Source organism: Nicotiana sylvestris, chromosome 4, assembly GCF_000393655.2.
Source record: "Nicotiana sylvestris chromosome 4, ASM39365v2, whole genome shotgun sequence".
NCBI classification, from domain to species: domain Eukaryota; kingdom Viridiplantae; phylum Streptophyta; class Magnoliopsida; order Solanales; family Solanaceae; genus Nicotiana; species Nicotiana sylvestris.
The window spans coordinates 779,775-795,367 of NC_091060.1; the positions used below are offsets into that span (position 1 = coordinate 779,775).

The 15,593-nt window shown below is 40.3% G+C and overlaps 1 protein-coding gene across 1 annotated transcript; it reads right to left on the bottom strand.

Annotated features, from left to right (window-relative positions):
• Positions 1-4,729: 4,729 nt before the first annotated feature.
• On the bottom strand, positions 4,730-9,462 carry LOC138889098 (uncharacterized). The gene is made up of 6 exons (XM_070171658.1): positions 9,268-9,462; positions 8,991-9,046; positions 7,557-8,729; positions 7,014-7,212; positions 6,338-6,812; positions 4,730-5,277 (listed from the first exon to the last, which is right to left on the bottom strand). Exons 1-6 carry the CDS (start codon positions 9,460-9,462, stop codon positions 4,730-4,732), a joined length of 2,646 nt encoding a protein of 881 aa, XP_070027759.1.
• Positions 9,463-15,593: the final 6,131 nt, after the last annotated feature.

The window sequence follows — 15,593 nt, forward strand, 5'->3', positions numbered from 1 at the left end:
AACCAAACCACCTGAAGAGGAAGACACCATCGTCTTCTTCTTCAACTCACCAAACGACCCATCCAGCTCCGGCCATCGACTACTGTCCGAACACCACCACCATTGCTGCCCGCTACCCCGCCATAATCAATCAACCAAACCTTCAACTCCCCCACTGCCCAAAACCACTACCAACACACCAAAACCACCATCAACAACCCTACTGTCACCCCAGCAAAACCACCACCAAACGACCACCCCTCCTCCTTCTAGCTCCAATGAACTAGTCCGCCATTTTCAGTCCGACGAGCAGCTATCGCTGCATGCCAAGCAGTTGTAGCTGCGTTTCCGAGCAACGGTGGGTTGCTGCGATCTTGCTTGGCCGAGTTTTCTGTTTTCCGTCGAGGTCGACTTTGGTTCGTCGAGGTCCGGTACGTCGAGGCGCTGTCCGAGGTTCCGTCGTTGTTCTTCGTTCAGAGAGGTCCGGCTTGAGTTCCGTCGGAATCGTGTTTGTCGTTCTGAGGTTGTTGAGGTTCAAAGGTTAGTAAACCTCAAGTATTAGATAAGGAAATGTTACGTTAAATGTTCGAAGATGCAATATAGAAATTGGTATGATAACTTTCTGCTCGTGTGTTCATCCTATGCATTTTGTTCATTTTGCGTTGTGTTATTCTTGTTTATTTGATGTCATTTAATTAAGTTGGGCTAGTTGTTCTATGACACAAGTTCGACGTTAATCTGTTCGTCCTTTCCTTTGCTTAGGTCATTCGGACAAAATTATTATTAGTACATGCTCTTGCTACGCCCGAAACACTCGTTCACTAAACTCATTTTATTAATTTTTTGACAAGTTATGAGATTTTAGTTGTAAAAAAGTCGTAAGGTTTAGTACTGTTAAAGGCGTAAAAATGGCATCCTTTTAAAAAAAATAAAAAGGGTAAATAAAAACAAATAAATAAATAAACAAAAAAAACGAGACTAGCTTCGCCAAAAATAAAAATGTACAGATTGCGGAGCCCTCACAAAATATATGTATTAAACACTTAGATTCCTGGACAGGCCGTTTAGCAAAATTCACGGCCCTACCCAATATAATAATGCGCTAGTTGCTCTAGGCGCGCCTTTAATAATGTTATCTACCTAAACTCGGGTGCACATTTATGTGACCCAAATCCAAATCTCAACGAAATCGAAATGTGTCTCTAATCACGGGTACATTGACTGTGACGTGGTATAAGATGCATTTCCATAACGTTGCAAATTCCCTTTTTTAATAATGAATGAGACGAGCCTCGCCAAATAAAAATGCAAATTGCGGGGCCCTCAATAATTAGTCATAATAAATACTTAGAATTTGGGATGGACCGTTTAGTGAATTTCACTGCCTCCCCTAAAGATAATAACGCGTTAGTCTCTTTAGACACGATTTAATTAAATTACTTTCTTAAACTCGGGTGTGCATTTCATGCGACCCAAATCCAAATCCTAAAACATCAAATAAAATATGTTTCGGATTGTGGGTGCATTTCATGTGACACAGTCCAAAGATATGTTTTAAGCGATGTTCACATTCCTAAAAAATAATGATAATAAAGCGGTAAAAGATAAAATTTGCACATGGTTCATAATTGTATTAAAAATCAGATAAATAAGCCGAATATAACAGTTGAGCGACCGTGCTAGAACCACGGAACTCGGGAATGCCTAACACCTTCTCCCGGGTTAACAGAATTCCTTATCCGGATTTCTGGTACGCAGACTGTAATATAGAGTCATTCTTTTCCTCGATTCGGGATTAAAATTGGTGACTTGGGACACCCTAAATCTCCCAAGTGGCGACTCTGAAATAATTAAACCAATCCCGTCTCGATTGTCCTTTAATTGGAAAAAACTCCCTTGCGCCCCCTCGGGTGCGGAAAAAGGAGGTGTGACACCCTTAAAATCTGATCCTCTCCATAATGGAGTTCTTGCTTTATGTAAGTTAAGTGGGATTTTAGAAAGAATTCCGAGTTTACCCCTAAATAAAGTTTCCCTCGGATAGGACCCGTGCGAACTATCGCGCGAAGTTTCAAAGTTAGCGCGATAGTTCGCGCGCTTCAGTAGCTTCCAGGCAGAAACCTTCGCGAACTATTGCGTGAAGTTTGAAACTTCGCGCGATAGTTCGCGCGCTTCAGTAGCTCGCAAATTTTGTGATTTTTTTTCGTCTCGTCCTTGCACACACTCGACTCCTAGGGGTTATTTTTGCTCATAAATCATTCCAATCTCTTCTTGAAAGCATCATTAGGCTTCTCATCCTGCAAGGTATACATATTTTGAGTAGAGCCTGTTTTTCCATCAATTATCCATAATATGACATTGGAATATAATCAAGCATAAGCATAAACAATAGCTAAATCACCCAGATTTCGACTATTATCAATACCCCACACTTAATTCATTGCTAGTCCTCGAACAATCAACTAGAGAATTCTTTACTCAACTCTTTCCCTTAACGCCTTACACCTAGAACAATGTACATGTATTATGCTTAGCAGTGAACAATCCTAGCCTCAAAGTCGACTCTCAAGTGCCATGCAATATTCACACTTCCTCAAAGTACTCTAGATAGAAGTCAAGACTTGCTTTTCTGTCACGAATCATATGCCCTCACAATTATATCAACAAAAACTGAGTTAAATCCATCACATTTAATTCATATATTCACATATATCAAGGAAATCACTCACTCTCACAAAAGAAGTCACATGCATGCTATTAGTACCATAAGCTTGCCCTTAATGTAAATATCTACTAATGTAGGCTAGCTCAATCCAAAATCAATTAGGACTTTTTCATGGTTGTAATGTGGGCTAAGGGATGGGTAGGATGTATTTAGGAATAGTGACTCAACCCCTAAGCACTTTAACACATCACACGAGCAATTTTCAGCATAAATTCTTCAACCCACTTCTCATTTATACACAATATCATTCCAAAAATACGCCCTTCTTCTTTAAGCATTCTATTAATTCATTCCCACTAGCAAGAGCAAAACACAATGTAATTTTTCTTGTCACTCAATTTCTGCTAGTGGTGTATTCGTTTACAACATAAGTGCCCCTTTCATCCTTTTATTGGTTCCACTCAAAAGCCACCCCACACTTATTTCCTTCTTACTTCTTTTAGCTCTCCTCTCATAATTAACGTGCTTTAAGAGGTAAAAGGATCAAGACAATGTCAATTAAGAACAAAAGGGTATAGACTTGTAATGCGGGTGCCAAACAAAAGTCTAAAGGCTCAAAAGGGTTAACTAGGGACAAATTTTATTTGTGATAAGCAATTAAGCTAAAAAAAAATGTCAAAGAAAGCCTAACATCATGCTTTCAAACCAAGCATCACCTCAAATTTCGCTTCAACTCACATACCGGGCAAGTTCTAGACACAAGTACAATACATGGACTACACAAATACTCACCACACATGGCATATGACTCATTCCAGATCAGCTCATCAAGACACTCCATTACGAGTATTCAATTCAGTACAAACATACAAATTAAGGCACTTTCAGTGAGATTCAACAATTAAGACTAAGCATTACACTTTAGGTTCTATTGTGTTCATGTGTGTCAACGCTATGGGTTCTCTTCTATAGCTTGCATCCTAAAAAGAAAAAAATTCATTCTTGGAACTAAAAACTCCTAAAAAAAAAAATTTAGACCTACTACATATGCTCGGTTCAACATAAACCCTTGGAAAAGAACCGTGGCTTAAAGAAAAACCAAGGGGAATTTGTTATACTTCCTAAAACTAAAATATATTACAAATAAAAACAAAAATCTTTTTGTTGTTTTCAATAAGCTCAGTCCCTCAAGAACTCCTTATCTAAAAGAATCTGTCATCAGGCCGCGCCAATATAACATCCAAAAGTGAAATAATCACGCAATCCCAAAATATTATATATTGTACCACACCTCCAAAACAAAACAATAATCCGAAACAATTTAAACAACCTAACAATCCATAATTATTACTAATAATTACTACCCTCCTTTCCTCCTTTCCACCCCACACTTAAAGCGAGACATGTCCCCATGTCTTTCATTATAAACAGGAGATGAAACAGAAGTACTTCCATGAGGAGTCACTCTTGATCAGACACAGTTTCGGGATTCACGTTGCATGCACGCCCCAAAGCTCGCAGCCAACCCATGAACTTCTTTTCCGACTTGACTTGTCGGTCAGCTATTATGTCCACACGAGTATTCAAATCATGGATAGAAGTGCATATCTCAGCCACCTCTTGTTCCAATGTGGTGGATCGGGATACTCTGGCACTTCTTGAAGAGGATGCTGCGCGTGAGAGTGCTGCAGCTGATCTCCTGGGTGCTTGAGCCAGTACTTCTCCCTCCACATCCATATGCTCTTCCTCCTCCGAAGCGTTCGAACCACTTTCATTCTCACTACCTATCTCTGCTACTGGGGCTGCCTCGCTGGTGGTCGGGCCAAGTCTTATCTTGTGGCTTTTTCTTACCAGCCCATCCACACGAATGTTTTCAGGCACCTGCACATTCCTGCAAAGTCTAGTCACCAAAGAAGGGAAAAAGAAACCATACTGGCGTTGGGGACATCTGATGAACATTTCATCATGTATCACTTTGGCCATGTCGAAGGGAAGGCTTTTGATGAAACACCAAATCAACGCAGCCCGGGGTCCATTCACCTCTGTAGTATTTGTGGAGGGAATAAGTCGACTGTTGATCACATACAACTAGCACTTCGCCTCTTGAGTTAAGGCGGCTGAATGAAACTTCTCTCCAAATTCTAACCATTCTATCGTTTTCCCTGGTTCACAAATTTCATCAAAGAAGCGTTCCCACTTGGCATCGGTTGGATGACGCCCATATTCATAGAAGTTCGAATTTTCAAGCAAAGGATCGGGCAGTTGATAAGCTGCGCGTATCGCCTCAATGGAGGCATCTACCTCTTTCTGGCGCACTGTGACCACCTGATGGACGTGCTCGGGTAGATTGGCATAAAATTCTCGTACCACCATTTCATTAGCCTCCCCTGGCTCGTCAATGAAAGCTTGAAACCCCCGCTTCATCAACTCATTGAACATGTGGGGGCATCGTTCTTTGACCTTGTTAATGTGGATGCCCCTTTCAGCAATTGCCTTCTTAACCGCCTTTGCTATGAAACGATTATGAGCCTCAAGGGAGACAAATTTGGTGCTATCATAAGAGCGCGCTGGAGCAGCCCTTTGGCGGCTTAATGATGGACCTGTGGCTAGGCGCTTTTTCGTTGGTGCCATAATACCTGCAAAATGTGGACATATTAACTCATCCCAACAAAACAATTATGACTTGCTGCGGTTACTCAGACTTCACACGCAAAATTGGTCATAACTACATAATCATGCTCATTGAGGCTTTTCCACAAACACCTTGTGGGCAGTAAGCTTTCACAGTATTTTTCTAATGGTCTTGCAACAATGGCTTCCCACAAAAGTTCATTCATCACCCCATTCAAGTACTATGCACCCCACACTTACAACAAACTAAACCCACAATATATTTTAGCAAGGTTGAAACCCAAATAACAAGATACAACTATATTAATAGCTTAACATTCAACAAGAAATTTAAAATCTGAAAATAGCAAAAGAAAATCACGTGTAACATAAAAAAAAAACTAAAGAAAACTAAACTAGTGTTCATACCTTGTTAGAATTCGTGAGGTGGGGTGAAGCTGTTAATGGTTTTAGGGAAGAAACCCTAAGTATTTTGAGATATGAGATGAATGCTTGAAGAGATGGTTGTGTTTTGGGGGTTTTGGGTTTGGTTTTAATGGAAGGGGAAGGGGTATTATCTATTTATCTCACTAAAATGAAAGAAGCAACAAAATAAAACAAACCCAACATAGAAAATAAAACGCCTGAAATTTCAGGTCTTATAAGCTCGTCTGAAATGCGCGAACTATCGCACGAACTATATAGTTCGCGCATTTTAGTTTTCTCAGGCAGAATGGTGCGTGAAGTATCGCGCGAACTATATAGTTCGCGCGTTTTAGCGCTCTCAGGCAGAATGTTGCGCGAACTATCGCGTGAACTATATAGTTCGCGCGTTTTAGTGAGACCTGAACTAAGGTTTTTTTTTAGATTCTGCCCTTGTTCACCTGCATTTATTGGTTCCTTAAAAGAAAATTATATATTCACAACTACCACAATCGTTGGGTTGCCTCCCAACCAGCGCCCTATTTTACGTCGCGGCACGACGCTCTATTGCATTATACATCGTTAAATCTACTGAGCTTTTGTGACGTTGAATGTCACCGCCCCAATAGTGTTTAATTCGTTGACCATTTACCAAGAACGTGCCTGTTGAATTAATGTTTCGCAATTCAACTATTCCATGAGGAGTTACACTTACTACCACAAAAGGGCCTGCCCAACGAGACTTAAGCTTTCCTGGAAAAAGCTTTAACCTTGAATTAAACAGAAGAACTTCTTGACCCGGCACAAACTCACGATATTGGATGTGCTTATCATGCCACCTCTTGGTTCTTTCCTTATATAACTTGGCATTTTCATAAGCATGCAACCGAAACTCATTAAGTTCATTGAGTTGTAGCAGTCTTTTTTCACCGGCTAAGTCCATATCCATATTTAGCTTTTTGATTACCCAATAAGCTTTGTGTTCTAGCTCAACAGGAAAATGACATGCCTTTCCATAAACCAACATGTATGGAGAAGTACCTATTGGAGTCTTGTATGCAGTTCGGTAAGCCCACAATGCATCTTCTAACTTACCGAACCAGTCTTTCCTATTTGCGCTCACAGTTTTCTCCAAAATCTGTTTCACCTCCCTGTTTGACACTTCAACTTGACCACTCGTTTGAGGGTGATATGCAGTAGCAACCTTGTGTCTTACACCATATTTTGCTAGAACATTTTTCAATAATTTGTTGCAAAAGTGTGTTCCTCCATCACTTATCAACACCCTCGGAGTTCCAAAACGTGTGAAAATGTGCTTCTTCACAAATCTCACCACTACCTTTGCATCATTAGTAGGAAGAGCAATGGCCTCAACCCACTTAGACACATAGTCCACTGCGACCAAAATATATTTGTGCCCATTAGAATACGGAAATGGTCCCATAAAATCTATTCCCCAGACATCAAAAAGCTCTACTGCCAAAATATTTTGTAAAGGCATCTCGTGCTTCTTCGTGATCGTTCCAGTTCTTTGGCACCTGTCACAATTTTTAACAAAAGCCTGTGCATCTTTAAATAATTTTGGCCAGTAAAACCTGATTGTAAAACCTTTTGTGCAGTTCTGGTTCCACCATGATGACCTCCATAAAGAGAAGAATGACAGTCCTGCAATATTGCATTCATCTCCTCCTCAGGGACACACCTCCTTACCAATTGATCTGCGCATTGCTTGTATAGAAAAGGCTCGTCCCACATGTAGAATCTCACATCATGTAAGAACCTTCTTCTATGGTCAGCTGTGAATTCTGGTGGAGTCACCCCGCTTGCAATGAAATTCACATAATCAACATACCACGGGGTTTCATCCGAAGTGATAGCTAGCAAATGTTCGTCAGGGAATATTTCTTTGATTGATTCTCCTTCAGTGACATGGCCTCTATTTTCCAGCTTGGATAAATGATCTGCAGCATGATTCTCTGTTCCCTTTCGATCTCGAATCTCCAAATCAAATTCCTGCAAAAGAAGAACCCATCGAATTAATCTTGGCTTGGCATCTTTCTTTGCAAATAAATACCTTATAGCGGAGTGATCTGTGTAAACTATGACTTTTGTCCCCACTAGATAGGATCTAAACATATCAAATGCCCATACTACTGAGAGCAACTCTTTTTCAGTAACAGTGTAATTCATTTGAGATGAATTAAGAGTTCTACTCGCATAGTGAATGGAACAAAATATTTTCTCCTTCCGCTGGCCCAAAACAGCTCCAATGGCTATATCACTTGCATCACACATCAATTCAAATGGAAGTTTCCAATCTGGAGAAATGATAATCGGTGTAGTAACTAATCTTCGTTTCAGCTCATCAAATGCTTTCAGACAAGCATCATCAAACTTGAAAGATGTATCTTTCTCAAGAAGCCTGCACAAAGGAGATGAGATTTTTGAAAAATCCTTGATGAAACGACGGTAAAAACCCGCATGGCCTAAGAAACTACGAATGCCTCTAACTGATGTTGGTGGAGGTAATTTTTCAATTGCTTCCATCTTTGCTCTATCTACCTGCAATCCATTCTTGGACACTTTATGCCCTAAGACTATGCCTTCACGTACCATGAAATGGCATTTTTCCCAATTTAGTACCAAATTTGTTTCTTCACACCTAGCAAGGACCTTATCAAGATTCATTAAACATTCATCAAAAGAACATCCAAATACAGAAAAATCATCCATAAATACTTCCACAAATCTTTCAACCATATCAGTGAAAATAGCCATCATACACCTTTGAAAAGTCGCAGGTGCATTGCAAAGACCAAATGGCATTCTTTTAAATGCATATGTCCCATAGGGGCATGTAAATGTGGTCTTTTCTTGGTCTTCTGGGACTATAACAATTTGATTATATCCCGAGTAACCATCCAAAAAACAGTAGTACTCCTGCCCGGCTAACCTACCGAGTATTTGGTCAATGAAGGGAAGGGGAAAATGGTCTTTTCGGGTGGCATTATTCAACTTTCTATAATCTATACAAATCCTCCACCCAGTAACAGTTCTAATGGGAATTAAATCATTATTTTCATTTGTTACTACGGTCATTCCTCCTTTCTTTGGAACACATTGGACTGGACTTACCCATTTGCTATCAGATATTGGAAATACAATACCTGCATCAAGCCATTTAATCACTTCTTTTCTTACCACCTCTTTCATGTTCGGATTTAGGCAGCGTTGTTGTTCTATGCTTGGCTTGTGCTCTTCCTCCATGAGAATTTTATGCATGCAAAAAGCTGGACTAATACCTCTTATGTCGGACATTGTCCATCCAATTGCTCTTTTATGCTCACGTAGTACTCTTAACAATTTCTCCTCCTGCAATTCAGACAAGTTAGCCGAAATAATAACTGGTAACGTTTCAGAACTACCCAAATAAGCATAATGAAGATGAGAAGGTAAAGGCTTTAATTCCAATTTGGGAGCTTCTTCAACTGAGGGCTTCAGAGGAGGACCATCTGCCTGTTCAAAGGTTCAAAGGGATTAAAACCTTTTATATATTCACATGTTGCATTCAAAGTATGTTTTATCTCCTCAACCTCATCATTAAACTCCAAACTCTCAATCAACAAAATTGCTTTTTCTAAAGAATCCTGCAAATATACACTTGAGGTGACAAGTTGTTCATCAATATCCATGACAGATATCATAGATAATTCTTCATACTGCCGCGGCAGTTGAATTGCTTTATATACATTGAAAACAGCTTCCTCGTTGTCAACTCTCATGATCATTTTTCCTTCTCTTAATTTAATTATAGCATCACCTGTAGCCAAGAGAGGTCTTCCCAATATAATAGGAACTTTTTCATTGGCCTGAAAATCCAAGATAATGAAATCAGCTGGGAAAATAAATTTCCCAATTTTCAGTAGCACATCTTCTATCACCCCTTCCGGGTAAGCTATGGACCTGTCTGCTAGTTGCAACATCACTCTGGTGGGTTTTGGAGCTCCCAAACCCAATTGTTTGTACAGAGACAATGGCATCAGATTTATGCTTGCTCCCAAATCACAAAGTGCATGGCCTACATCAACATTGCCTATTCTCACAGGGATAGTAAAGCTGCCAGGGTCCTTTAGCTTTTGAGGAAGCTTATTTTGGACCCTTGAAGTGCACTCTTCAGTAAGTGCAACTGTTTCAAATTCAATCAGTCTCCTCTTGTTAGCCACAATGTCTTTTATGTATTTGGCATATTTTGGAATATCACGAATCACATCTACCAACAGAATATTCAATTGAATCTGACTCAACATAGAGAGAAATTTGTTGAACATGCGATCGTCATTCTTTCTCTGTAACCTTTGTGGAAATGGTGGTGGTGGCCTTGGAATGTTTACAGGTGCTAGAATTGTATCATCTTTCTTTTCCTCTTGTGTTGATTTGGGAATCAATTCACCTTCCGGTATTTGCTTGTTTTTTTTCTTTGATGAAACTTCTTCTTACTCCCTTCCTGTTCTAAGTGTAATTGCACTCACTTGAGGATTTTTCTCTGTATCACCAGGAAGTGCCCCTGCAGGTCTAGTATTTTGATTTGCAGCCAGTTGTCCCATTTGCCTTTCAAGATTTCTGAAGTCCGTTCTGAGTTGCTGATTGTCTTGCAACAATTTTTTTAATAAATCATTTGTACTTTCTTCTGCCTGTTGTGGTGGCCTTTGAGGTTGATTAAAATTTCCTTGGGGTCTATATTGATTCTGATTTGATTGATTTCCACCCCAAGAGAAATTAGGATGATTCCTCCAATTTGCATTGTAAGTGTTCCCATATTGTGCCTGTTGGTTCATCGGCCCTCTGCTTTATTGCCCAACATAGTAAATAGATTCAGGATTCACGGGGCACATATCACTTGTGTGATTATCGCCACACATTTCACAACAAACTGACATTTGTTGAACCTGCTGCATTGGTTGTGATGGTCCCATTGTCATTCTGGTCATTTGATTTGCCAACTTTGCTAAATCTGCTCTCATGGCGGAAATGTCATCCAGTTCAAGTAACCCTGCTTTCTGTTTCATTGCTCTTCTTGGTTCTCCTTCACCTTGCCAATTATGATCATTAGCAGTAAAGTTATTCAGCAGAAGTTGTATTTCACTGTATGATTTTGCCATGCAACTACCTCCACAAGCTGAATCAAGATTCATTTTGGAAGTTTCGTCTAATCCATCAACAAAATTATGGCCCAATACTTCATCAGTTTGACAATGATGAGGACAATCCCGAAGTAGTTTCTTGTATCTTTCCCAAGCTTGGCGAAGAGTTTCACCATCCCGTTGTTGAAACCCAAGAATCTGACTCCGCAAAAACTTTGTCTTTTTGGTGGGGAAAAACTTGATTAGGAATTTCTTTGCTAAATCATCCCAATTGTGGATTGAATTAGCTGGCTCTTTTTGCAACCATTCTCTAGCATCCCCCAATAATGGAAAGGGAAATAAGGTCAGCCTGACATAATCCTTGGAAACATTTGGATAATTGTAAGTATCCGTTATTTCCAAAAAATTTTGAATGTGTCTTTGTGGGTCTTCATGAGATAGACCAACATATTGCCCAGTGGACTGTATCAGCTGCACCATGTACTGTTTAAGCTCAAAGTGACCGGTGATTTCAGGCTTCACAATGGCTTGAGTCATACTAGCAAGGTTTGGCCTTGCTGCTTCTATCACCGCACGTTCTTGATTACCTGCCATCACTGTTGGCTGTGATTGAACTTGAATGTCCAACTCTCTTTCTGTTTTGTTTCTAGCTTCCCACTCCTTCCTTGTTCTATGAATTGTTCGTTCAATTTCAGGATCAAAAGGGAAGAGGTTATTTGTGCTTCTACTCCTCCGCATTCAAGAGAAGAGCCTGCGCAACACAAACAAAGTAGATGGAAAATTTAGGTTTTTATTAATAGCTAATAAAATCTTAAAACAGTCAAGTAGCTAATTTTAATTCCCCGGCAACGGCGCCAAAAACTTGTTGCGACCAAAACACTCACGCAAGTGCACGCGATCGACAAGTAATATAGTAGTAAGTAAAGTATCGTTCCCACGAGGAATTATGATCAACTTCTCGACTGATGTAGACTCAAACAATTATCAATTCAAGCTAAATTATCACAAATTATATAAAGAACCAATTTACAATTTACTTAGTAATTAAACAATAATTCAATACAAAATTACTACACCAATTACACAATATTTTGATAACAATTTGGGTAAATATATTCCCGGGTCATGGACTTGCTAGAGATCATGCTACTATTTTAGCTTAAGATTGATTTATTGAATTATCCGGGTTAATAATATTCATAAGAATCTTTCGAGTTCTTATGAATCTATTCAAGTTAAACTAATACCTATATGTCTATGGTATTAATATTAGCAAGAATGCATTTACAACTCCTATTTTTCAACCAAACAAGGCAATTAAGTATATGTCTGTCTTAATTGCAAATCTTTCACCCGATGCCCAGGATCCGGATCTTGCTCTATTTGATTCTATATGCAATCAAGAATTTCCTTTTTCAAGTTTAATTCAAGATTCGTAAATAATATTTCACTGTTAGCTACGCAGTAAAATAATTAGAAACAGAATCAAATAAACAACCCATAACGATAGATTCAAGATCTTCAATCTAAGCTTCAAACAACAAGATCATCTAACATCCATGACCCAAGAATACTAGAGTATTTAGCTACTCATAATCATACAAAAAAAAATCAACAATAAAAGTTTTAAACATAATATTAACAAGCAACAAAAAGAAAGTTTGAAAGAACTCTTTAAATCCTTCTCCAAGATGCTCTTCTTCTTCTTCTTAGCTCCAAGATGAAGCTCCTCCTTCTCTTTCTCTCTCAAGGATGAATAGTATTTTTGCACTTAATCCCCTTAAAATCTGATCCTCTCCATAATGGAGTTCTTGCTTTATGTAAGTTAAGTGGGATTTTAGAAAGAATTCCGAGTTTACCCCTAAATAAAGTTTCCCTCGGATAGGACCCGCGCGAACTATCGCGCAAAGTTTCAAAGTTAGCGCGATAGTTCGCACGCTTCAGTAGCTTCCAGGCAGAAACCTTCGCGAACTATTGCGCGAAGTTTGAAACTTCGCGCGATAGTTCGCGCGCTTCAGTAGCTCGCAAATTTTGTGATTTTTTTTCGTCTCATCCTTGCACACACTCGACTCCTAGGGGTTATTCTTGCTCATAAATCATTCCAATCTCCTGTTGAAAGCATCATTAGGCTTCTCATCCTGCAAGGCATACATATTTTGAGTAGAGCCTGTTTTTCCATCAATTATCCATAATTTGACATTGGAATATAATCAAGCATAAGCATAGACAATAGTTAAATCACTCAGATTTCGCCTATTATCACTGGCTTGTGCATTTTCACCATTTCTAAACAGTGTCTCTTGAATTCGGCATTGTTCCCCCCTAACATTCCATATGATGTAATTCATCAGTGGAGTTGGGGTGGTTGGTGAGGTCCTTCTTGAGGGTTCCTTGGTCCTTGAAAACCCTTCATTGGAGGTGGGGGGATTTCCTCTTGAGACTCAGCACTAGGTTAGATTCAGTAAGGGCTTTATGGGCCCGTGGGTTTGGATAAAGACTAGACTCATTCCACACTTAACCATCGCTCTGGGACAGAGAACAACTATCACCTTGCTGGTTTCTATGCTGAACTCTATCGCTCTCACTGAGTCCAGTAGGAGCGAGTCCGTTTGTGGTGTGGCATAGGTTGCTCCCTCTTCATCTGGGGCATTTTTCTTCTTGAGGATTTCCAGGGCTTTGGAGATTCATTTTTTGATGTTGTGGAGAGAGGGTGAAGTACTCTTATCTCTTGTAGCAGAAGATGATGGCTTGTGTTGCGTCTGATGGTCGATCATTACGAAGACCGGCTCCGCTGATGGATCTTCCTTCGTCAGATCTGGGAAGAATGGTAGGGTTTGGAAGCTCTGCAGTATGTGGTTGCTGAGTGTTTGTGGGTCAGTTAATGGTGAGTTGTTGTCTCTGTTGATTGTCGACTACCATAGGAGAGGCCTTAAGGCCGCTAGGGCTTTGCTCAATGCTTCCACTGTGACCGTGGCTAGGTGAGTTGGGTTTTGTACAATCAGGGTCACCTTCTGATTACCTAAGGTGAAATTGTAAGAGAGGCCCTGGCCCCGAAGAGCAACCTCTAACCAAGAAGCCGGTTGGTGGTCTGGTGGTGGCGCGGTGGTGGCGGTAGAGAGGTGATGATAGTTGATGACATTTCGTTTTCCATTTTTCTGTTTTTTTGAATTACTACTTTGGGTAATGAAATGGGTGATCTTAAGAGACTGGCGTTCCATCAGTACTCCTTTTTAGTGTCACATCTCGGCCAGTGAAGGGGTTATTGGAAATCGGAGCTAGGTGTGGATTAGTCATTACTTAGGGATCTAATGGAATTGATGGTTTGAGTCTTTTCATCTGGAGATGGGGAGGGGGTACCAAATAGGGCATTTGATTGTTGGTGGCGACTATTGATATTTCCCATTAGAGATTATTTCAGAAGGATTGGTAGGGGAAGCGTAGGTGAGTGTATTTGGGTTGTAAGATGGCTGACAATTGTGGATTGAGAGTGGTACCCATTTGGAGAAAAGAGACCGGCCCCATTGGGTATCTCACCATCTTTGAGATGAGAGATCTCGGAAGTTGGGCTCAAAAAGCTGCCTTGAATGAGGGGTTCATGATTGGGGTCAATAGAGTCATTAGGACCCGGCCCCGCCTTATGTTTGGCGCTTGTGCTGGGCTAGGCCCGCGTACTGGATGTCAGTCATTGTTGGGTCAGCCCTTGTGGCTTGGTGGGGCTTGTGTTATTCATTGGGCCATTGGGCATTTTGTGGAATTTTTGGGGAGGGTTGACTTTTTTTTTGAATTGTAACACAGAGTTTGAGTTTGAAGAAATTTACCTGAGTTAGCATCGAACAAATTTACCTGTATATTGTCCGCCTGCGAAGCTTGGTGTGGTTTGTTCAATCCTCCGCCATTTTTGTTTGTTGATTTTGCTAGCCCTTGCTTCCTTCTTCTTGGAAAAGTGACGGTTTTTCACTCACTCTCCTCCGTCTGCACTACTTTCCTCTGCTGCGCTTCCTGTGGCTCATGGGTTGTTTTAGGTGTGGCTGCCCGGTAATTGCAACCTGTTGCAATGTGCTCAATTCTGCCGCAAATGGTGCACAGAGTCCCTTCTCCTTCATAGATCATTGCCTACTTATGGTCTCCTATTATGACTGATGTTTCCATTGGGGTTTCCAGTGGCACTTGAATACAAATATGGGCATATCGTCCCTTGAGAGTAGAGGAAGTGCATTGGTCGATTTTTAATAGTTTGCCCAGTTTCCTTCTAACTTTTTCTAGGATGTCCTTATCATAGAATTCTGTTGGTAATCGAGGAAACCGGATCCATATGGCAGTAGAAATAAGGGTGGCTTCTTGAGGAACGAATTTAGGTTCCCATTTCCGCACGAACAAGAAATTTCCCAGAGATGAACCAAGGGCCAAGGTGGAGAGCCTTAACCATACTCTCTTCTAAACTAAATTTGACTGTGTAGAAATCCCATCCTAGGTCAATCAAGACTAACTGTTTGGATGGCTTCCATAGTTCAATTAGTTTAGACCGAAGAAAATGGTGAGGCATCTTCCGCTTGAAGACCTTGATGATCACGGAGTAACACCATGGAAGGTAGAGGCGCTTTTTGTCATCTTGGGAAAGGGGAATTGAGCCTTCTATGTGTTTCCCTTTATCAAAATCTGAATTTGGATGAGAGTCAACTTCATAGTAATCAGTTTGATGGCTTTCCGGTTTGTCCAGGAGCATTTCCTTATAAGAGTAGGTTGGTAATTCTACATTCATTTGGTTGTGCATATCCGGA